Genomic DNA, 25,120 nt, shown 5'->3' with positions numbered 1-25,120 from the left:
CTTCAGAAAGCACAGTACTACTTTTTATTTTTTTAATTGTGTTGATGAAAAGCTGCAGAAGCCAGCTGAATATTAAGGGATAGAAACCCTAGACCCAATCAGATTTCTGTGTTGGAACAATTCTTTCTGAGTTCTGTGGAAGGCTGCTTGAAAAAGAGTTCACCTGGAAGCAAAACAGAAAAACAGTTCTCCTCCTTTAAGAAAAAAGAACTTATGTAGTAGTCATGAATTTTGAGGAAAACTTTTGCTTTCTGCCTTTTTTTTTTTTTTTTAATGCCTGTCTTGGGGCTTGAATTCTGGGTCTGGGCACCGTCCCTGAACATTTGTGCTCAAGGTTAGTGCTCTACCACTTGAGTCACAGCTCCACTTCCAGCTTTATTCATAGTTAATTGGAGATAAGATTCTCACAGCTCTTCCTGTTGCAGCCTGGCTTTGAACTGTGATTCTCAGATCTCAGCCTCCTGAGTAGGTACGATAACAAGTATGAGCCACCTATACCTGGCTTCTGTCTTTTTTATAGTAGGAATTTTGGGGCTGGAGGTATGGCTCAAGCAGTATAGTACCTGCCTAGCAAGCATGAAGTCCTGAGTTTAAACCCTAGTACTACCAAAAAGTTAAAGGTAATTTGCCTTATATCAACAGTTGTTTTTGTTGTTTATTGTTTCCTGTTTTCTCCTAAAATCAAGTTAGTATACTTCTATTGAGCATCTTCTATGTCAGGCACCAGTTATATAAATAATTCTCTTGTTTATTAAAAAGAGAGAAGTAATCCTAGATACTTGGGAAGTTTAGAATGCCTTCCCAGGCAGAAAAGTTGGCTAATTTTTTTTCTCAAACCATTTGTGGGTGCAGTGGTATGAACCCATCATCTTAAGCTATATGAGACACAGATTGGGAGGATTGCAGTTCTATGCCAGCCCAGACAGAAAAGTCTAAGAGACTCTATCTCAGCAGAAGGAAGCCAGTTGTGGTGGTGTATGCCTATCACTCCAGCAATGATGGGTAGCATAAAATAGGAAGCAAGACTCTTGTCTACAAAATAACCAGTGAAAACAAGATTGGAGGTGTGGCTTAGTGGTAGAGGGCCAGCCTTGTAAGCATGATGGGTCAAACTCAGTATTGCCAAAAAAGGGGGTGAGGAATTACTGTAATTATAGTGATACCTATTTGTTCTGGCTTTTGTTTTATTCAGTATCTATTTGATGACTGGCCTGTTCTGATGGAAAGTTTTTTATTTACATGGGGAAGGAATCTAGGTTATTTAGTTTGTAAAATGTGAAAGAAATGCTGAAGAACTTCCTCTTAAAATGTTTGTAGATTTTGATGGATAAACATGTTGTATTTTCATTGCTTTATAACTTAAGGACTTAAAACTTGTGTTAAATCTGCAGATTAAATCTTCCTGGAAGAGTTGTAGAAAATGGAAGTGAGCAGGGATCCTATGAAGCAGATAAAGGTACTGTCTTTGCATTTTTGTCTTTGAAGACATTATGAGGACTTGAGGTGTCTGGCAATTGCCATCTTTCCTAGTCTCTCTTAGTGTTCAGTCCCTGGTATTCTTGGATATTTGGACAATTATAATTTCCTCAGTTCTTTAAAATATTTCACAGTAATCTTCAAAGTAAAGTTGAATTAGTTATTGGCTCATGCTTCTACATTTAGTAGGTGTTTAAAAGTGAAAATTGGAATGTGCAAGACAATTGATTATAAAATGTATAGATAATTTATAAGCTTTTGAATAGACCCTTTCTTGTATAATTTTTATTTTATTTTATTTTATTTTTTTGGGTCCGGTTGTGAGGCCTGAACTCTGGGCCTGGGTGCTGTCCCTCAGCTCTTCAGTTCAAGGCTAGCACTCTACCCCTTGAGCCACAGCACCACTTCTGGCTTTTTTCTTTTTGCTTATGTGGTGGTGAGGAATCGAACCCAGGACCTCAGGCATGCAAGGCAAGCGCTCTACCACTGAGCCACCTTCCCAGCCCTCTTGTATAATTTTTAAACTTAAATTTCAGTGACAAATAGTTGAGAGAATAGCTATCCTTGGGTGGCTTTTAAAGGCTAATTGTATTTTTTTTCTCCTTCATGATTTTATAAATACCACATTTTAACTAGCCACAAAACCATTTATTTTCCTTTTCTAGAATGCTTTCCTTTGTCACTGGATCTGGATCAAGGGGATCCTGTGTACTTCTGTATCATTTATTGAATGGCTGTTTATGGCCTCAGTACATGAGGATAATGGAAGGAAGTAGGATGAGAAGTTGTAGAAGAGTTTTCACTCACAGTTATTGTAATTAATGTGGTGGTGAAGTCTCAGGGAAACTGCCTTTTCCACAGTAATTACAGTTACTTTGTGTATTGAAACAATTACTACATGTTAAAGGTTTAGATAGGTTATGGATGTAGGAGTTGAATTGCATTTGTTTTATTGGGATGCAATTCACTGCTCTCGGTGTTAAAGATAGAGTTTAAACATAGATGCTAGGCTTAGTGGCACAAAATATGATTCCCGCATTTGGGAGGCTGAGAGGGAGGAGGATTTTGAGTTTGAGACCAGCTTTGGCTGCATAGCAAGCCCTGTCTCAAAAAAACCCAAACACTAAACAAAAGGCTAGTAAGCATTGTAATAAGTTTATAAGGGAGGCTAGTCAAGGAGAGAAAAGTAGTAGGTAGATTAAAGGTCTGCCATAGATAGACTGTGTGTCTCTGTCTCTTGAGATAGTGAAGAAACTCTATTAAGCCATAATTACTTTTATGTTGTTGTTGTTTTGGTTGTGTGTGTGTGTGTGTGTGTGTGTGTGTATGTGTATATGTGTGTGAATGCACGTGTGCATGTGCATGGGCCTTGAACTCAGGTTTTGGGTGTTGTCCCTTAGGTTTTTTTTTTTGTTTGAGGCTGTATTTCTTAGGTATATTTGTGAAATTTTGACTGTTTTGATGTGATTAAGCATAAATTTGCCTTTAAGGAATTTTTACCATTCGATTGCCCAAAGAAACTCCTGGCCAACATTTTGAGGGGCTGAACATGTTAACTGCTCTTCTTGCACCAAGAAAATCCAGGACAGCCAAACCACTTGTGGAAGAAATAGGTATGTTGACTGTGATTTGGAAGATGTAATGATAAAATGTAAAATAAAGTGAAAGTACTTGAAATGGCCTACATACTTAGAGGAAAACAGGAAATGGGAGAAAATGTTTCAGATGACAAGCTAAGTAGTCATGTGAAAATCACTTATTTGATATGTAATAAGAAACATAAGTGACTTTAGTGAACTAGTCACATTTTTGGACCAAGTAAAAGATCATCTTGCCATAGTAAAAAGCTGATTGAGTTACTAAATATGAACACTAGCTAGGTCAAGAACTGAAATACTTATTTCCACCACCCTGGGATCTATCTGATATCTCGTTCCTAGTTACCTTGTCCTGTCTTTAACAGTATGGATTAATTTTCTTTGACTTCTTGTTTATCCATGTTGTAGCATTTATCACTATGTGATATTCTGTTTTCTAAAGATACCACATTTGTTTCTGTTTCCTCCTTCTGAACATATGGGTTTGTTCTGTTGCTTTGACCATCAAGAATAGTGAAGCTGTACTTGTAGTACACACATTCAGACACTTTTTCCTATACTTTTTTCCTCCCTGTTACCCAATTTTTTAAAAATTTTGTTTAACACAATGAGGTGGTTCTGCGGTTTCTGAAGATGTGGTTGAAGATGATGATGAGGAGTTTGATTGGGACATTGAGCAGACCCCCTATGAGGAGGTGCCAGACAGTGCTTTGAACCGGCAGTGCTACTATGGATTTGGAAACCTGCGATCGGGAGTGGTTCAGCGGTTGCAGGTATGGTGTCCTGGAAGAGCTCAAGGCGTAAGGTTTTCTTATTTGCGTATTTGAGTTTCAGTTCTGCCTGTTCTCGGATGAGTTCATGGATCACTAGGACATTGAGACCATAGATACACTGGCTAATGCCATCAGTGAGGCTGAGGTGAGTGTGGTGCTTATCAGCATGGCTTCCGGCTCATTCAGCAGGTTGCACTGGAAATTTGGGTCTGTGAGAAGCAGACAATCAGCAAGTGGCCTGGAAACATCATGGTTTACAAAGAGCATCTCAAGTCCAAGCTAGAAGATGGGGAGTCCCAGCTCACCAAAAGCAACTACAACAGGTGAACCCTTAGCCAGGCTAGGGTCAAGAGACATGTTGAGACTGCCAGCTGCTACCTGACCCACTGCTCAGGAAAGAACCTTGGGTTTCTACTTCCACCTTGCTTTAGTACTGCCCACCTCTCCCTATGAGTAGGCCAGCCTTATCTACAGCTGCGCAGCACCTGTTTGTCTCCATCCTCTTTGCAGTTCCATCAGTCCCTCTGGGTTCAGCTGGATGATTCCTCCAGTTCTTTGCTGGTTACCTTGTACTGAGCGAGATGCAGCAGAGGTTTCCTGGATTAGCCCAGGCCTATGCTCTGGGTTTGGCCTGTGAAAGAGTCTAAGAACCTCATTTTCTGGGTTTTGTTGATATTGGAGGAATACCTCCCATTCCTTAATGCTTCTGCTTGGGAGCTCTGGACCAGGACCTTGATTCTGATCAGGTTTTTAAAAAGTCATTGTAACAGAATAGCTCTTAGACCTGTATGACATCTACAGAGCATCCAATAAAGAAAAAGGAAGCCATTAAAAATAAATACAAAGGTAAAGGTAAAAAACTGCAACCCAGGTATCTTGTCTTTCTTGAATAATTTAAAACCTTACAAAGGATATAGTCTTTCCTTTTAACCTTTTAAACGCCATTGCTTATAAACTTGTGTATTCTATGCTGATAATGGGAAGAAGTATAAATATTTTTGCTGAAACAAATTATCTTTTACCATTCTCCCCTGCCCCCTCCCCCCAACAAGCACAAACACATGCACACACTCCTTTCTTTTCTAACATTACTGGCAGACACCAGCGTGTCTTTGGAAAACTGCCCTAACTCCTCAAAGTCAAAGCTGCACAACAGGCTTCTGGCAATGGTGGCTGCCAGCAACCACAATCCTCGAGTCTCTGGGCGCTAGCCCAGCAAGCTCCTGGGACCACTGCTGCCAGCAGCTGCAGAATGCCAGCCTTGCTGTTCCTTCCCTTCCCTTGACTTGCCTGGGGAACTGAGGTCTTTGTTTCCAGGAGAGCCGCTGGGTGGTTGTACACACAGTTCATTTTCTCTCTGGTTGACACTGCCTTGCCTGTGGTTTCAATGGAAGTTAGCCTGATTGAAATCCTCTGTGGACTTTGCGTGGTAGTGTCTTTTAAATAGCTTTCATGACTAGTGACCATAGCAGTTCTTTGAGCAAAAAAGAAAATGAGGAATCCATGCTATGGTTTAAAACTGTTTTCTTCCTTCCCACTTGGTTGGTTGATGGCTCAGACTTTTTTTCCAACTTTCCTTCCCTTAGGTTGTACCTTAGACCTTTTAAATTTCAAGCTAACTTTGCTTTTTAGGTTTTTGTTTTTTTTTGGCTTCTCTTTTTGGGTCCAGTTTGAGCAGGACTACAGTGCACAGCTGTGCAAAGAGCAAGACCTGTCTTGAACGGTTGGGCTCATCTATATACATGTTGCGTATCTGTATATGGAAGCCCTGAGTCAAGGCAAAGATCAGTCCTCATCTGCATGAGAGCAAGGACCTTATCTATGTGTTAGTTACTTGATTTCCATTCCACTTCTCAGACAGTACCTAGCCTATGGCAGGCCTCACATAACTCTGTGCTGATTAATGGCTAACATTGACTACTACACCCAGTGCTATTGCACAGTGATAAAGATGATAGAGAGACCCCTATCTTCATGGAATGAGATACACAGTTAACATGTAAACAAGGATACAAAATGATGGCTGAGTGACAGGTGAATGGGAAGGGTGATTGGAGATATCCCAGGCAGGGATACTAGTTTGGTTAGGATGCCTAGAGAAGACCTACTGAGGATGGGATGTTTCTCTGAGTTCGGGATGAGAAAGGCAATGTAAATGCAGACACTCAAGATGAAGAATGAATGGATATGTTCCAAAAACGGAAAGAAGTTTAGTGTGGCTTGAGTGTACTTGAGCCAATCGGAAAGGGAAACCTGAGTTTCAAAGGCAGGACAGGCTAGGTGATGAGGGACTCTGCCGAATCTGGATTTGTTCTCAGTGCAGTTAGATTTTGAGAATTTGTCTGGTTACTAGCGTCTGTTTTTCCTCAACTGTGGGGTTATCTATGAAGCCTCACTTATTATAGCCAGAAGTTCAGATTTTTACTGTAATTCCATTTTTAATTGCCATTAGTGAAGCAGAGGAGGATCTTAACTCTCAGTAGAAAGTTAGTCAGTGGGTAAAGGAGATAGGAAGGAACCTACTATTGAGTATTATTAAGTATATTAAGCCTATGCTTGATTACTTATATTATCTCAATAAATCCTTATAATTGTCCATGTTGCCAAATGATTGTCATCTCTCTCCTCCACCTAAAGGAGGTGTTCTTGTGCTTATCCCCAGAATCTGAAGATGTTACCTGGTAAAAGGTATTTTGTAATTAAACCAAGGATCTAGAGAGTACCCTGGATTATCTGGGTAGGCCCCATCTACTCAAAGGTATAACAGGGAGACAAAGAAGGAAGGTCATATGTACGAGAAGCAAAGGGAGCAATGGTGTCATGCTGTGGGCTGCAAGTGAAGGACAGGGACAACCTCTAAGCTGGAAAGGCAAAGAAACAATTGTCCTATAAACCTCCACAAGGGCATGTAGCCCGGCTGACACCTTGTCTTTAACCCATCGATCCTGATCTTGAACTTCTAACCCCTAGAACTGTGAGATAATAAATATGTGTTGTAGTAGACAACCAAGTCTCTGGTAATTGGTGGCAGCAACAGAAGCAAGAGGAACCGAATCTCCCACACTGTAATAGAAATGTCACTCATGTCATGTGAGCAAGCAGAGATTCAGTGATGCTGTCTGATACAACTGCAGCTAGGACTTACATTTAGGCTCATCTAACTCAAGACACGCTTTCTCCTTCACCATAAAGCATCCAGAAGTGTGGCAGGGAGAGAGGAGAGGACTCCTAGGGGCTAGGAGGAAAGAGATGACTTTAGGTTACTGGGGAGTGACTCTGCTATCCAAGGACAGGACATGGTTCCCATAGTGTTCTTCTCTGTGAGTTTAGTACCCCAAGGCCTGTTTCAGCTCCCTGGCCCAGGCTGTGACTCACTGTGAGGTTTAGGCAGGTGTGGATATGAAGTGAAAGAGGAAGAATCCACATGGACTTGGTCAGAGAAGAGATGTTTCTAATGGATTCACCTGGAGAAAATGTATTTCCCACGGGTGTACTGCTGTGTATGTCGTGTTCCTTATGAATTGCAAGTTCCTTATGAATTGAGAAAACTTGAAGACTTCCCTGAGAATCTTAACTACTATTTATAATGGTCTTTCTGTAGGAAAATAAGTTTCCAGATCCCCCCAAAAGTAGATTGCAAAGGTGTTTTTAGAATGCAGATTTTTAAAAGTTTTTAGGGAGCCAGCAATCTGGTTTGTTCAGAATGTTGATACTTGGAAGCATTAAGCTATACTGCTTTCATAGCTTCCAAAAAGGTCTCTGGACCCCATCATTATATTCAAGTGTACTTAGATTGAATATTGCTATCTGACCTAAAAGGATTGTGATAGACAAGAAATTTCATATTGTATAAAAATGTGTATGAGGAAACTGTTTCCTAGGCATTTTTACTAAATCAGGGTAGCTCACTAATTTTAGTGAGTTTGCCTTACAGCCATCCATTTTTAAACCTGCTGTTAGGTGCTAACCTGTCATTCCATTGACACATCTTTTTTAAGTTTGCCTTGTTATTTCCTTTGGTTTCTTTTAGCTTACGTCTTTTCAGTTTCTGTACTTCCTCATTTGGGGTTGGTAGTTGGAGTGGGAGCTTGAAGGAAACTAAGGAAAAGCAAGAGCACAGTTTTAGAAATACTTTACATTGTGTGAGGTGTCTGTGCTTCACAGGTGGACCATGTAGTATCCTGTGCAGCTTCCTCCTCCACACCTATTATAGGGGGATGAATGCCACATGTTAACATGTATCATCCTGATAAAGAAGTCACAGTAAAGTGAATTCCCACTTAGGATTAGATTTCTAAATTTTCAGATGGAAAATTGTCTACATGAGCATTGTCCATAGATAATTTTCAATCAGTTCATAAAGTTGGTTTTATGTTTTATGGTAATTCTTTGCAGAGACAAGCTGAGGGAGATTGAAGGAGAAGGAAAAGTCTCTGTTGATGTCTGATACTCTGACATAGCTCTGAAATCTCCAGGAGTAAGTGGGAAATGGATGAGGAATTAAATGTTCCTGCTTGCTTGCTTGAGTTTATTCCATTCTGGCTTCTATGTTAAACTTTTATAACCCTAATAGATATGAGTAAGTTCATTTATTGTAAGGATTAAATGGGATAATCCACATGGAAGTCTCCAGAAGGACCTCGGGAGTAGTAAGTGCTTAACAAAGTTCATTAGATACGAATTGTAATGTCACAGGCACTATCCTAGTTTGCTGTATTCAATTCTTTGTGTGCTTGGGCATTTTTTTTTTTTTTTACTCCTCCCCCTCCCAAAAAAAGAAAAAAACCTTTGATTTTTTTTTTAGGTGATAAAAATTGGTGATAGCAATTATTTTCTCCTTTTCTGGTTGTTTTTAGGATGAATTGAGCGAGGTTATTGATGTTAAAGATCCAGATTTCACGCCTGCTGCTGAGCGAAGGCAGAAACGCCTGGCTGCTGAGCTGGCAAAATTTGATCCAGATCATTATCTGTGAGTATTGAGTTTTAGAGAGTTAAAAATTTTACTTAAAAAAACGTTTTTTGAGTGTCTTTAGGTGTAGTGGGCATGTAGGTTATGGGGGTCATGAAATTAGTGATGGCTGAAACCCTCACCGACGTCTTCTTAACCTGCAGCTGTTCTGTGTTCCTTGGTGATATTTGGAATCTGATATTGAGTAGTAGTTCGCCCCAGCAACTGAGAACTCTTCTAATATGTTCTTAAGGTTTTTCTCACCAGGCTTAAAATGAAACACTGAATACCCAGACTTCTAAGTAGACTTTTTATTGTGATGGATGGTATGTGAAGCTATATCTGGTTTTCCTTAAGAATTGGCCTGTGCTGCATTATTTGCTCATCCATTTCTTCCTAACACTTTCATCTACCTATATCGAGGTCTGTTTCAAATGGACAAAGAATTGTCCTTTGTAGTAGCATTATAAATAGAACCTAATTTTGAGGTTTGCTGTATTTCCCACTGACAGTAGTTATGTCTTTAGCGTGATGAGTCTCTGTAAAGCTAATATTTGCACAAGGAAGGAATATAATTAGAAATTATGCAGTCTCTCATGGGCTGTGGTAGTTTCAAATTGTCACCAGCCCCCTGTGAATACTTGCCTCTTCTCTTCTGGAATGGTTGGAGAATGGACATTATGTGTTGAGGTAGAACTCAGTGTTCTTACCATGCTGTAGGCTCACAAGTTCTCAGCAGTTCCATAGGCAGCTGTAATCATCATTTTCTCTTATGTTTGTGCAATGTTTACCACTTATCTAGTGCCCTTGTGGGATTATTTAATTCTGTTTGTACAACAGATGAGGAAAAGAGGTTAAGTGACTTGCCTAGGGTCACACTACTACTAAATGACTTGGCCAGTACTTGAAAAGAGACTCTCCATTTGTCACTCCGTGTTTCCTTTTTATGTACACTATTTCAGTTTAACTGCTGTTGCTCTTGTGATTAACATTCTATCTCCTGTGACACAGTGGGATACTAATTGGAATGGCAGAAATCTATCTTGTGATGTGCAAATGGAATGAGTGATGTGTGATGATGAATGGTTGAACCATTTTATGTCCTAAGGGAAGCTGGGTTAAGAGCAGAGTCCGTTAGATTTTGGAGGACATCTGAGAGATTCAACTCCATTTACATTGCCATTTCTAATTACCTTTATCTCTCCAATTGTGGCTTTAAAGGTCCACTGAAGAGTAATTTGAAGAAACCCATTTAAAATCATGCTGAATATTTAAAGTGGAAATTTCATTGTCAGCAAATTTCTGGGTCTAGCATGAATACAGAATGAGCTTTGCAAGACTGAAATTTCAAATGGGAGGGAGCTTAATTAGAAGAACTGCTTATCCTCTTTTAAAACTAGAAGAATAAGCCTTTGGCCTGAGAGAATTAGGAAATTGAAATTTATAGTTGGTACTGTGATATTCTAAGCAGCACATATCCCCCCCCCCCCCCATCTTCTGTTTTTCTTTACCCAGAAGCTCATTTTCTTTAATTGTATGCATGAAGTGTTCTATCCCAAGTAGTAGTGCTTCTGCAGTGGCTGGAATTTAGGAAAGCCTAAGCAGAACACAGTAAGTAGAGTACATTGTATATTGTATATGTGGAGATTTATACATTCCAAAAATAGACATAATTGATTATGGATTTATGTTATTTTTAAGGTTTTTTTTGTCTTTTTGTTATTGTTGGAAAATCTGATGTCAGTGTGGTTTGGTTTGTATTATTACTATTGGTACTGAAGTTTGAAGTCAGGGCCTCATGTTGACTGCTGAGCCATATCGCCATCCCTTTTTGCTTTAGTTGTTTTTAGATTCTGTCCGTCTGTCTATCTGTCTGTCTGTCTGTCTGTCTCTGGCCTAGGCTAACATGGGCTAACATGAGGTTTGATCCTAGTGTTGACGTTTCTTTCTATAGTTAGGATAACAAGAATGTATCGCTATGCCCAGCCTTTGATATAGAGTCTTGTGAACTTTCTCTGGCAGTCGAGATCTTCCTCAACTTTCTGTGGGGCTGGGATGACAAGTATTTGCTGGCAGTACCAGCTCCTGGTTGAAATGAAGCCATGTGAACTTCTTGCTCAGACTGGTCTTGAATTGCAATCTTTCTGGTCCCTCCCTCCCCCTTCCCAAATAGCTAGTGTTATAGGCATAATCTACTAAGGCCTGGCTTGAAGTACCATTTTAAATAATAATTTTTCATTATTTTAAATTTGTTAAAGATAGATTGATGTGGCTTTTGGCTATACAGAGTGGATCTAGTAATCATGCTGGTGCGACAAGGAGGCTGCGAGTTGGGTTCCATGCATCCAAGATAGTTTCCTATTCAGAATACCAAACGTAGGAAATAGCCTTAGAATAAAAACTTCACTCAGTCTCATTTGTGTGTTTATTGACTCAACAAGCATTTGCTTGAATGGACTGCATGCCAGGCAAAGGAAACCACAGTGAGCATGGCAGGTCTTTGCACTCTGTTGGGGGAGAGGGAACTTGTGTTGTGACAAGGACTATGAAGATAAAGCAGCTTGAAGGCGTGGACAGTGACCAGGCATTCCTTTGACTCCTCTGTTTCAGTGTGTCCAAAATTGAGCTCATCATTTACCTCTGAAGTCTTCATGAATTTTCTCACTTGGTTGAGTGCCCTATTTTTCACTCCAGTCACTGAGGTTAGAAAGCTGAGATTCATCTCTGACTCCTTTCTTATCCCACACATTCAGTCAGTCAGGAAGCTGTGTCATTTGTCTCTGCATTATTACCTTCACTTCATCTCTTTGTGTCCCTCCTCTATGTCCGGCTTTGTAACCAGCACTCTGACATCTCTCCAATCCACACTTCCAAGTTCCTCAACCACAAAACCACCCACCCACTGATGTACCCACATGAAGATCTGCTTCCAGTATACTGGGTGTTGTGAATAATGCACAGGTCTCTCACTTCTTGGTATCTCTGAAATTCTCTATGACCTGGACCTGCCACCTCTGTCACTACTTTTTGCCACTCTCTGCCAGCATTTTGCACTACTGCAACGAAAAAGGCTGTATATCACCCCTCTCCAAGCCACGTGGTTTCACGTGCATTCCTTCCTTTCACTCCTGCTTTTTTCCTGCTGGTTCTCCCCTTCCCCATTTGCCCAAGGCTGGATTCAGCCATCACCCACCTATAGCACTGGATTTAGACTGGCAAAGGAGGCCTCCCCAGTGCTCCTCTGTGGCAGCTTGTCTTGTCTTCACCACATGGTGTTAGAACCCTGCTCTCTATTTTGTGTCCATGGTTCCTAGTGAATTGTGGAGTCCTTGGTGGCAGGAGCAGTCTAAATGATCATGACTGTTACTGATCTTTGACTCCTAGATTCTGCCATCAAGGGCATTCAGTGACTGCTTGTTGAATTAGAGGCATTAAAAAATTTGAAAATAGGGGGCTGGGAAGATGGCTCAGTGGTAGAGCACTTGCCTTGCATGCATGAGGCCCTGGGTTCGATTCCTCAGCACCACATAAGCAAAAAAAAAAAAAGTCAGAAGTGGTGCTGTGGCTCAGGTGGTAGGTAGAGTGCCAGCTAGCCTTGAGCTGAAGAGCTGAGAGACAGTGCCCAGGCCCAGAGTTCAGGCCCCACGACAGGACCAAAAAAAATTTTTTTTTGAAAATAATACATTCTAAGGACAGAATCACCCTTAAATCATGTTCAAGAAACTCTTACTTCGCTGACAGTACAAAGAGAAAACCCCTCAGCCTGCGGGGGCACAGCCTCTCTATGTCTAGGCATCTGCAGGAGTACAAAGTGGGTGACCTTGTCTTCTCCAAGATGAAGGGCAGTACCTGCACTGGCCCACCGGGACTGATGAACTGCCTTGGGGAGCCGCGAAGCCTCCAGTGAACAAGTATCCTATCTTCTTTTGTGGTACTCATAAAACTGCATTTCTAGGTCCCAAAGACCTTTTTCCACCAAAGGAATAATACAAAAATAAGTTTGGAAAGTCAAACAAATGGAAAGGATTTAATGAAGGATTGTGGGAAATAGAAACTAGCCCAGGATACCAGGCAATTCAACAACAGAGCTCTTCAGAAACTGAGGGAAAAGTCAGAAATACTGCAGATACAGTCAGTGAGGTTGGCACTAGAGTAGAAGAAGATGGAGAAGGCAAAAGAAAAACTAGAAAGAAGCTCAAAATGGAAAAAGGCCTATGCTTCAAAGAAATCCTCCAAACAGTGCCAGAAATTTCCAGGAGATGAAGATTATAAAGACTGCAAGAAAAAGAAAACAAAAGCAACTCTGAGGATGGGGAACACCAGCAATGACACAAGAAACACAACTTCAGACTTGCAGGAAACCAGCAAAAGGACCTAACTACCATAGTGAATTCTGCATATAAGAGAAACCACAAGAAGGTTCAGTGTTTGGTTGTCTAATAGTCTTAGATTTGTTATGAACCAACACATAGTTGTCATTGGCAGCCCATTTGTATGTACATCATCCATATTCTTCTGTTATGTTGGAAAAGACATTTTAACCTTAATTTTTGGTTTTGTTTTTTAATTTAATTTCTTGTTACTTGGTGGCATGAAATTGCCCATAACCACTGAGAATTACTGAGGTTTTTGCACAGATTTCTGTATGTCTAGGATCCTTTTATCAAGGCAGTAACGTGCATTAAGTCCTGCCATGGATCCATTGTCACCAAACACACAGCTAACTATGAATGTTTTTTACATGACCACTCAGACAGGATTTCCTCTTTGAGCTAATTCCTACATACATAATACTGGTAAATTGGAGTTGGAATTAAGTTGTCCTTCAGTTCTGAGGCTACATGTAAATTTTAGCTATACTGTACAATGTCTGTTTTATGTTAGAAATAGCTAGTCAATTGCTTATATTTCTCAAAAATCATTTCTATGTGTGAAAGCAGTGAGTCTTCTGTGTTACTCCAAAATTATTTTTCCCCAACATCAGTACAAGCTGATCTAATCAGTCAAGATGGATACTTTACCTGTTGAATTCAGCAGCAGCTCCATGGAAGTGACAAGGCATTGATTTTGCCGAGTCTTTGAAAATGAATTGTTTCCTTTTGGAACTAGAACTAGAATAGTTAGTAGCCAAAAACCATTACTATATATACATGATTGGTGCTTGTGATAATAGAGAAGTTAGTTTATTTTTATATCAGCTTATCTTGTGAGAACACATCTAGTCAGTTTGGGTTTTATGAATCCTGTTATGCTAGTCCTTGGAACATTTTTTGGTTATTTGAGGTTTGTAGTTGAAAAGTTAATGTAAAAAAAATTAAAAACAAAAAAAAATGCATTGATTTACAGACAAATATATTGGAATGTGTATTGGGAATAAGCTTTGAGTTGTAAACAAGTCAGTGTAATTTGGCTTTTTGTGTGATATGAGGTATTAATGTAACTCATTTATTAAAGCAAAAATTGCTAATAGAAAAAAAAGTAAATGCCTGTAGTTTAATGGCCCATGCTGGGACTTAATGCACGTTACTGCCTTGATAAAAGGATCCTAGACATACAGAAATCTATGCAAAAACCTCAGTAATTCTCAGTGGTTTAGGGCAATTTCATCTACCAACTAACAAGAAATTAAATTTTTTTAAAAAACTTAAAAATTAAGGATAAAATGTCTTTTCCAACGTAATAGAAGAATATGGATGATGTACATACAAATGGGCTGAGTTAGTGAAATTTTATTTAGAATGATTTGTAGCTTCTTTGAGGGAAGGTGGGAGGCAGAGGTGTTAGGAATGCTATTCTATGAAGCCAGTTTGGTTTTTCCCATCACAGTCTCCCTGGAGGAAAGCCAGCATCTTTCCAGATGGCTCTCCTGCTGTCTCCTGTGTGTCCTCTGTGGTCCCATGTCCAAAGCTTTTTCCTCTTACCGTGCATGCCACTGTCCTGTGTCACGCCTAATGTGCGTGACTCTTCGTGTCTCTCTATTGAGATCATACTACTATCATACTTCCTGTTGCACAGAGCTCTGTAGGTCCAGAAAGGGCTCATCAAAGTCAGCCCCATCCAAGTAGAAATTGTCATCTCTCCTCACATCTGTTATCCCAGTCTTATATGTGCTATGCATGGGATAAAAATGAATATTGGGATTCCCATTTCAAGATACTAATTCTTTAGTTTTGTTCACTATGTACTTTATTTCTTCACCATATCAAAATCAAACATGTATGCTTGTTTGAGAACACTGTTTCTGAGCTGAGTGTGGTAGCTGAAGCCTGTAATCCCAGCAACTTGAGAGGTAAAAATTGGGGAATCAAAGAGAAAGGCCAGTCCACAGGCTGGGCTCAATGCTGTCCTAAGCAACAGGAAAAACACAGTGACTGGATATAATGGCATGCATGTGTCATTCAAGCCATGGGACAAGCATAAAAGGGATTTGTAGTCTAGCCTGGACTGAAGGTAAAGCAAGACCCTATCTAAAAAATAACCACGTTGAAAATAGGGTGGTGGTGTGGCTCAAATGATAGAGCACCTGCTAAGCAGATGCAAGTCCCTGAGTTCAGTCCCTGGTATTGCAGGGGGTATGTTGATTCTGGATTAAGACTTAATGGGCCCACATCCTGGTCAAACATTTTACTGGTTCTTTGAACTTGGCCAAGATGTGTCACTTTTCTGGGCTTTAGTTTCCCATGTATAGTGTGTCTTCTCCCCGTGGTGATGGTGTGAGGATTCAAGGAAATAACAGTTAAAGCACCTGGTACAGTGCCTGCCATATACACAAAGAACTCAGGTTAGCCATGGTTTTTCCGATTTTAAGAAGATTTCTATCTCAGGTGAAAGAAAAGTGTGTTAAGATGGTAAAACTATTAGCTAGAAAACTCAATGTATCAAAGAAAACTATTCTTGGAATTTTTAGTTAACTAAAATGTAAGTGAAATTTTTACCATTTACTACCATACTCTGTCTTGCTTTCTCCACGAATGCCTATTTCCAGCTCTGAGCACAGGATAGCATGATTCTGAAGTATCTTCCAAGACGAAAGGTACATTGAACGTAGCCATCATTTTTTCTAGTTAACACAGAGAGCATAGAGAGCAGAAAATTGTTACCTATAAAGGTTATGTTCATCTTTTTCAGGAGTTTAAAGTCTAGGAACCATGAGGATTAGCATTGCTAAATAAAATAGATCATAATGGAAGATATGGTGAAAATAGCATGTGTTTGGGTGTGCATGTGGATGTATGTGTGTGCATGTATTGGTGTATAACCACATTTAGTCTTTGTAGAGACATCGTATCCTGAATTTCCTACTCATCTGTTTTTCTTTGCTGGCTGATTTGAAAGCTCTTTTGTCTTGTAAGCTTCCAAAGGCTGTGCTACCTGCAAACCTTGCAGTGTCAGTCCAATGTATATTCAGATTTGCTCCATTCCACATCACTGAATATGGGATGGGACGTGAGGGTAGTACTGGTTGTCTGTGGGCCTTCTATTCACAAAGATCAGAAATATCAGATGTCCCATAGTCAGATGCTTGCCATTTGTTTTATGCCATTTCCAGTGCAGATGTGATATGCTAAGATTTTTTTTTTTTATAATGAAAGCCAGCCTAAGCCAGTATAACAAGCTCATTGACTATTTTCCCAGAGCTGACTTCTTTGAAGATGAGCCAATTGAACAAGTTTTGAAGTATAATCCTTGGTGGAATGATATGTACTCAAAAATGAAGGCCTCTTTGGGAAAGAGTCAGAAGCCAGAAGATCATGCTGCATTAGGTAAGAAGCTCAAAATCAGGCTCATTTGTGTAATTTTTAAATCTCATGGTTTACCAAGCTTACAGCCTTCCCTATTATTTAGCATATGATTTTAATTGCTTTGCACCGTGAAAATATGACTTTTGGATTACTGATTTTGGAAATGTAATTTTCATCCTTGACTTGAAAATGCCATTTAATTTATTTGTGTTTGGAAAGTCTTCTGATGTATGTTTTCCTTCAGGATAATTGGGGTCTTTAAAAAACATTTTCTTGACTTGTTTTTAGTAAATTTAGGAATACTTACAGGCAGAACATTCAGAGTTTGGAATGGTCTGTCTTGAGAGGTGCAGACTTCCTTTGTGGTTAGACATTTGAGTCTTCATTACGATGGGAAGGCACCCAGTTCTCTTGCCTTCTTTGGTGAATGAATTTGGTCTGATTTCAGTTTTTTTTACAGGCCATTTTATGAGGAAACTGGAATAGATGTCCTCCTGTTGTAGCTTCTAGAGCAGGGACAGGCCAGCTTGAACTAGTGAAAGCTGAATTGGAGATTTTATGAGCCAGGAGAGGTGACTGTGACGTGTTCAACTTTAAGCCAAATGTTACCCATAAAGAGTCTTTTCTTAGTGGTGTGCTGTTACTACCACTTTTAAGTTCAAGGTTTGCATACTAAGGCTATACATTAGAGCCATAACCTATTTGGATAACTCGGGAATCAACCTTCTACATTGTCTTATATACTGATTTTGCTTTCATTTATACATCCAGAGTGGAATTTCTATGTTTAAATGCATTAAATAGAAAAGTACATTCATTCTGAAGAACAGCAAATGAGATTTTACTCCAAGTTCTCTTCCTAAAGGCACTGTTAATAATTTGGAATATTTTAAATTAATTTTTGCGCAGAGGATCAACCCCAAGACCTTGTGCATGTGTAGTACACATCAAGCATAGAGTTATACCCTCAGCCTGGGTATTTTTTAAATACACATAGCCACATCTAAATACCTATAAAGCTTTCATACACTGTTATTAAATTCCTTTCCTTGGTTGGACTGTATGTGGCACACTCTTCTGAAGGTGCTCCCAACAATTGCTCTCCTGTTTGTCTGTGTCCTGGCTGACTGACATGTACATTGGTTAGTTTTCTGTTCTGTGGATAATGCAGTGGTCTTCTTTGGCTTCAGTGTGAAACATCTATAGACGCTCTGATATCTCTTTTTATTCTCCCCATAGAAGTGCAGTAGCCTGTTATCTGCTCTTACTTCAGTGTCCGGTGTAGTACCTGTTACCTAATGGGCCCGGAACAGCTATTTATGAAAAAATAAATACGTTAGTGAATATTTTTGTGGTAAAGTTTTGTTAGAGTTTAGATGATTTCTACCAGATTGAAAAAAAATTGCTCTTGTAGTTTTAGAAAACAGACAGTAGCTCTGTTGTGTAACAAACTATTACATGACTCTTGATAATGCTTGTTGCTTTCAACACATCCTGGGCTTATATTTGATTTGAGTTCAAGAAGCTGTCAAGAGACTTCTGAAGAGACTTTCCACATGATGTCGATGTATTTTCAGATGTAGTATTGCTAGCACAATTTAGGCAATTAACTATATGCCATGTAGATCTGAGAAAGCTTTCTCAAGTGGCAGTCATCAAAGATACCAACTGGTGTGAATCAGTTTCCCCAGTTATTGCAGAGTTTTAATGAGGTGGTGTGGGAGACTGGTACTTGTGTAGGTGCACTTTCTGTCCACTAGGGCGAGCTAGTTGCCCTAAAAATCAAAAGGTATTACCTTTGATTTCAATTCTGATTTACTCTCCTTTGATAAACTGTAGTGTGTTCTCAGTCCAGTTCTCTGTATCTGCAGTGCTTTGAGTTAGGTTTCTCTGCTGTGTTAACAGGAGATGACCCTTCAGTCCTTCCTCTGATCCATGCATTCTCTCCAGGCTGGTGCTTCAGGTGGTCAGAGGCTGCTCAGCCATTATGGTGATTCATTTTAAAAGTCACCTTTACAAACAGTGAGGACATGTGAACCAACTGGCATTCTTCTAGTATGACAAGTATAAGGAAGGCTACATATGGAGGATATGAGCTGAATGTGAGCTTGAGATTTAATATCTTGCTCCATCCTCTACAGGGTGATTTTGCAACTTTGGCTTGCTCTAGGAAATCCTCTGCGCCCAGCTCAGAGTTGTCATGAGGGTTGTGGATGTTATTAGGAAGTAAACCCATTAGTAGGAGAGCCAAAAATGGAATGACTTCTCATGATGTCACCTGTAGATTGTATAAAACTTCTAGAGAAATTAGATTTGTGTCTTCGTTGTTGTTGTTGTTGTTCAAATATTTGAGACACTCAAGGGCTGGGAAGATGGCTCAGTGGTAGAGCACTTGCCTTGCGTGCCTGAGGACCTGGGTTCGATTCCTAAGCACCACATAAGCAAAAAGCCGGAAGTAGCACTGTGGCTCAAGTGGTAGATGCTAGCCTTGAGCTGAAGTGGTGAGGGAGTGCCCAGGCCCAGAGGTCAGGCCCCAAGACCGGACCCAAATACAAATATTTGAGACACTCAGAATTGGAGGAGTTAACTGAAGTGCCATGAGCCATGACAAACTATGGGAGAAAAGAAAGAAGCCAAGAAACAAGCTCTGAAATGTTCTGTTTCCCCCAAGATACATGCTGTTGTGTCTCTCCCCATTTTCCTTCTCTCCTCTCCCCCTGACCTTCTTCCTTGGTTGAGGTGTGGCCAGGTGGCTGTTGTCCATTAGCTGTTGCCTGGCTGCTCTGCCTGTGGGTGACGGGTGTGCCTTGGATTCACCATTTACCCCTCATGTGTTAGCCTGCACTGTTTGGAATCCTGGACAACTTGGCTGGTACTCTTTGTGTGGATTGTGATTCTTGTCAGATTTATTGGAGCCATGAATTACAGCAGGGAGATGGTGATGAACATCTCCAGCTTTGTAATGATCTAGATTTTCCTCCCCAAAGGCTTGTGAAAGGCATTGTTAATGTGTTGCTCCTGGAGCTCTGGCTATGTGGGGATGGACTCAGTACATTCCCCAAGTTGTATTTCAGTGGTTAGTCTCAGCCCATGAGTCTTGGCGCTCAGTTGCTTGTTATGACACCACATAACATTTATTGTCGATGAACTTCCTGGTAGGGATATCCTGCAGGGTTTGTACAGATAACTGTCAGTGTCATCTGTGAAAGTTGTAGCACAGCAGGGCTGCCCCATTTTAACTGATGGTCTGGTTCTCCTGATCTGTTTTCAGTAAGTGCACAGTGCAACAGACAGATAGGCATTACTCTGAGAGGAGCTGGATTGTGGATAATTGAGGCACTGATCCAGGTAAGACGGGGATGTTTGAGAGGGGGATTTAGAGAGGAAAGGGAGAATGAAAAGCAATGCAATTAGAAAAGGGTTGGGAGAAAAACTGACCCCCTCAGTGACACCTTTTCATTTTAGTGGGAGACCCTTTGTTGGCCATTTACTTCTATGCTTAGGCACCAGTTAACTTCCCCTAAACATATCTAGCTTTTAGCTGGCTCTAGTTTTCACTGTAGATTATTTTTAGAAGTATAATTAACCAAAATGTTGTGAACTGTGTAGCGAAGTTCTGTTCTAGCATAGCTACGTCATACAAGCTCTTGACAAATGTTGCTCGTGGTGGCACTCGCCCAAGTATTGTTGGCACTGCATCTGTAGGTGTTTCCAGTATGCTGCTCCGTATGCTGACCTGATTGTGTGCGAACCTCCCAAGTTCCCCTTCGGGTGATATGATTTACAGCGCTAATAAAAAGGGCCACGGGGAGTTCAGACTTTTGATTTCTCTAGTGATATCCGGGCTTGTTGCTAGTGTTATTCATCCTCTCTGATTTTTGTTTTTGCTTGATTTTCAGGACAAAAAGTACATTTATGTATTATTATTGTACTCAAAATGAAACTTAAAAATGGGCAGAGGAAGTTGGTGGTGTTTTAAGGAAAGGTTGGAGGCATGTAGGAGTATAGTCAGGTTGGCTCTTCCAGTCATTGACAGTGACATGAGGAGGGGGAGGGGAGGGAGGACTTAGTTATGGGTATTGAGCTTTAGGACCCACTGTGTTCTAGCCAACAGTTCAAATCACTGCAGGCACCCAGATTGAAGGCGTGAGTTTGTTGTGAAACGCTTTGCTACGCTTCCTTTTAGGTTCAGAACTATGCAGATGTAGAGGTCTTTGTTAGTCAACTGGGGTACAAAAGCTTTTCTCCAGTGAGATAGTATCTTGAACACCTGGCACTTTCCTATTAGCTAAATTAATGAGTGTCTGACAAACTGCTTAAGGGAATACTGTCTCACATCTTATTGTTAAATATCAGGGCTCTTCCCGTACTTTCTCAGTGTACTCTTCTTCCTGCAGTGAGGATGTTCCATCATGCAATTTTCTTAAGTTGAACTGCTGGAAGTGAACTGAAAGCTTTTATTTAAATTAAGGAATCTTTAAATGAATCCTTTAATGAGGCAATCACCACCCACTTTATCTGGCTTATTTCATTTTTAAACAGTCTTTAAGGACTGCTTCACTTGACTCCTACCTATATTAAAAATTTTTAGTGTATTTCTTTACCTTGATGACCAGCAAACTAAGTGCATCTTAATAATTATTTGTCATTTTTATAAGCAGTACTTGTATAAATGCATTCATTTCTCTTTTTTCTTTTGCATAAGGTTGATTACATGGTTAAAAAAAAACTATATACTGTCAAAAACCTATTGCTTGCACTAAGAATTAAGGAAATACTTAAATGGTTATACTAAAACAAGTAATGCTTCTCTTAAGTGTGTTTAAGACCTTCCCTCCTCCCTCCCTCTCCACCCCACTCCAGATAGGCTCGAAAACAACTAAAAGCTTTTGATCAAAAAGAAGCCATGTAAAACTTGTGACTTATAAAAAAGGACAGAAATGCACTTAGAATATTTTATGTGAGAAAGGATGTGTTAACTGTTACTTTAACAAAACACTTGAGATAATCTGCGTAAAAAGGGGAAAGGCTTATTTGGGTTCATGATTTCAGTCCTTGAGTTTTGTTGCCTTTGGGTCTGTGGTTGGGCAGTATACCTTAGCAGAAGTGGTAGGTGAAAGCATTCACTTTTGTCCCAGTTACAAAATAAAGATTGGAGGGACTGTAATGCCACTATCTCCTGGTTTTCATTTTCTTGGCCTTGTAACAAACTGCACCCCAAACAGGCAGGGCCTCACAGGTTTCACCTATGCTCAGTAAGGCCTGCATCTGCTGGGTCTTCTGCTTAATATCCTAGGAGGTTATAGCCAAATGTGCCTATATTTGAGAAGAAAAAAAAAGTTTGTTGGCTGGGTGCCAGTGGCCCATGCTTATAATTCTAGCTACTCAGAAGACTGAGAGTTGAGGATCACAGTTTGAAGCTAGCCCCAGCAGGAAAGTTAGTGAGATTCTTACCTTCAATTAACTGCCAAAAAGCCAGAAGTAGAGCTGTGGCCCAAATGATAGAGTGTCAGCTTTAAACACAAAAGCCCAGGAACAGCACATAGGCACTGAGTTCAAGCCCCAGCACTGACACACAAAAAATAGGTTGTTGGTAGCTGCATGCCAGGCTCACAAAAGTGTTCACAGAATTCTCTCCGTGGCTGCTGTAAAACCAGGACTCTCTGTTTATCAGGTCATAGAGGCCCACAGGATCGTGTTCCCTTTTTCACAGGGCCCTGCCAAGAGTCTCATTGCTTCAAGCAAGGCCCAGGTCGTCTGCTAATAATGGGATGTAGTCATGGCAGTGACTGCCTGTCACCATTGCCAGCTTCTTGAAAAGCTTGCTTATAGCAAGCACTATCCTGGTACAATAATGTTACTTCTTAGGAATTTTCTTAGAATTCTGCCTACTGCAGTCACTTAATTCATTAAACCTGGAATGAATGGAAGAGCCCTATTAAGTTCATTGCCACACATGGGAGGTGAACATGGGAAGATGTGCCCTTTAAACAAAGTATTTATTTAAAACCTTGGTATACTCTTTTTTGTAGCCAGTCCTGGGGCTTGAGCTCAGGGCCTGGGCACTGTCCCTGAGCTTCTTTTGCTCAAGGCTAGCACTCTATCACTTGAGCCACAGTGCCACTTCCAGCTTTTTCTGTTATGTGGTACTGAGGAATTGAAACCAGGGCTTCATGCATGCTAGGCAAGCACTCTACCACTAAGTCACATTCCCAGTCCTTGGTACACATTTTGAGCCAGTAAGTCTATGACTGGCGATCTTTTAAGGGAACAAAGCCTTAGTCAAGGACTACAGTAGGGACATGTTTTGTAGTGCCATTAGTAGGAACGCAAAAGTAGAAACTAAGAGATACTCATCAAGCCCAGTATAAAGTGACTTGAAGGGATTTGCCAGAGATGGTTTTGTGTAAGGGAGATATATTCATGTGACCAACTGTGTGATCATATGGGTAAGGAGAAACTACAGAATGATATATACAGTGAAAGCTGTCCATGAGGAAGAAGGTGGATAGAGGGTACCAGCAAAAATCTGTTTCTTTTCCACACGTCTGCTCCCTCCCACAGGTCTGCTATGTGTGCTATAGTCGTACTTGTAAATCTGTGTAAAATTTTGTATGCATGGATTAAGAATAATAAGAAATACTATGCTTTTAAATCTGGGTACTATAACCTGGGCATTAATTTTAAGCCAGGCACCAGTAGTTCATGCTACTCAGGAGGCAAGATCCTTGAGATCTTATGTCTGGTATATATAGTATATATATATATGTAAATTATGTAATAGTACGTGAAATATGTAATACTGATATATATGTTATATAAACATTAAATATAAACTTATGGTTTATAATATATAATGCTAATATATTAATATAATATTATCTTATTCCTATGTATTATTTATACTATATATTACATATATAATTTCAAAGTTTTGTTTTGTGCCAGTCTTGGGGCCTGAACTCAGGGCTTGGGCACTGTCCCTGCGTTTTCTGCCCAAAGCTAGCACTTTGCCACTTGAGCCACACTCCACTTTAAGCTCTTTTGGTGGTTAATTAGAAATAAGAGTCTCAGGAACTTACCTCCTTCATAGCTGGAAACACAAACGAGCCATCATGCCAAGCTTAGAAATGTGTTGAAATGGGGTGTCATTAACTCTTTGCCCACGCTGGCCTGGAACTGCTATCTTCTTGAGTAGCAGAGATTATAGTTATGAGCCACCATGCCTAGTTCATTGCCTACTCTTCAAAGCTGTTTATATATTCAGAGTTAAGTAGAAATAACGTTTATTCCAGTTACTATATTCAGAGTTCAGATTATTGGCAAATCTTTCACATTAGCAGTTTTTAAATCCTGAAGGAGACATTTAATTTTCAAATGCCTTTTCTTCTAGTGTCTTTTTCAGAAGAGGAGAAATACCAGCTACGTAAATTTGTCAATAAATCTTACCTGCTGGACAAGAAAGCTCACTGTCAGGTGTACTATGGTTTAATTGATATCCTGCTGGCATATTGCTATGAAATGCGTGTCACTGAAGGAGAGAGGAATGTAAGTGTCCATGTGTCTTGTGTGTCACTTTGTGCTACCTTGCCTGCTGTGCTGGGTAAACTGAGTCTGAGCCTCAGTGCTTTTATTGGAAGCAGATCCTGTGGGAACAACTTCGATTGGACATGTCTCAGATAAAGGTGGGTGTGCATGCATGCCTGCCTTCACCAGCACTGAGATAGAGAGGAGGCATTCCTGAGCTCATTTCTTTGAGGCTAAAAAGGAGGGAGGGCTATGTTGTGTGACCTTGACATTGCTTCAAGTCCCATGCTCATTTATACTTCTCCAAGTGGTCCATCAGCAGACACAAGGTATAGCATTTACAAAAAGGGATTTGGCATGTACCTTCAAGTGTCTCTCAATTCATAAAGAATGTGGACTTCTGAAAGATTTTAAAAACTTGGATTTTATCTTTTTTCCTAGTTGGAAAAACTACCAGGAGGCTGAGGCAGGATTATGATCTGAGGCCAGCTGGGCTCTATAGTGTGACCCTCCCTCAAAAAAAAATACAATAAAAATGAATAAATAAATAAGCCATATTATAAGTTACATCCTTTTGTAAACTAAATTATCTCTTAAGTGACCTTTTATGAACAATATAGGCTTTATTATATCTCTTAAACCATGTTTGATTTAGTAAATGAAGAGACAAACTTCTTTCTCATCTGTGGATTTTATATTGATAAAACCATAAATCATATATTTTAAAAGGCTGTGGGTTTAAATGAATACATTAACTAAAAAGGCTCTTTCCATTAGTGTGGTTCTGCAACTATTTTTGTGTATAGAGTTTAGACCTGAGCATGTGATTTTCAGTTTTTGAATCACACAAATGACATGCTATCATAAAGGAGAATACACATGTGAAGAAAATAATTGAGGTTTCCTTAAATGTCAGTGATCAGAAATAGCCACCATATGTGTATATATGTATACTTACAGATTGTATAATCTGCATTATATTTAATGCCTATACTGTTGTTTAATCTACTTTTTGCACTCAGCATTACAGCACTGGAATCCTTTAGAGTTCTATAT

At 40.0% G+C, this 25,120-nt stretch overlaps 1 protein-coding gene and 1 pseudogene across 2 annotated transcripts in view; both read left to right on the top strand.

The window, feature by feature from the left end:
• Positions 1-25,120, top strand: part of Shq1 (SHQ1, H/ACA ribonucleoprotein assembly factor) — an 84,817-nt gene that overhangs the window by 7,087 nt on the left and 52,610 nt on the right. For both annotated transcript variants that reach the window (XM_042680192.1, XM_042680191.1), the window contains 6 exons: positions 1,392-1,456; positions 2,967-3,089; positions 3,687-3,847; positions 8,704-8,816; positions 16,431-16,558; positions 23,931-24,085. In XM_042680192.1, the coding sequence (XP_042536126.1) occupies positions 1,392-1,456; positions 2,967-3,089; positions 3,687-3,847; positions 8,704-8,816; positions 16,431-16,558; positions 23,931-24,085 (745 nt within the window). The remainder of the gene's footprint in view (positions 1-1,391; positions 1,457-2,966; positions 3,090-3,686; positions 3,848-8,703; positions 8,817-16,430; positions 16,559-23,930; positions 24,086-25,120) is intronic.
• On the top strand, positions 12,580-13,201 carry LOC122107884 (annotated as a pseudogene).

This window comes from Dipodomys spectabilis, unplaced genomic scaffold (assembly GCF_019054845.1).
Source record: "Dipodomys spectabilis isolate Male_0828 unplaced genomic scaffold, ASM1905484v1 ptg000054l, whole genome shotgun sequence".
Taxonomy (NCBI): domain Eukaryota; kingdom Metazoa; phylum Chordata; class Mammalia; order Rodentia; family Heteromyidae; genus Dipodomys; species Dipodomys spectabilis.
Note: the sequence above shows the minus strand (reverse complement) of the source record. Positions and strands in the feature narration are given on the sequence as shown.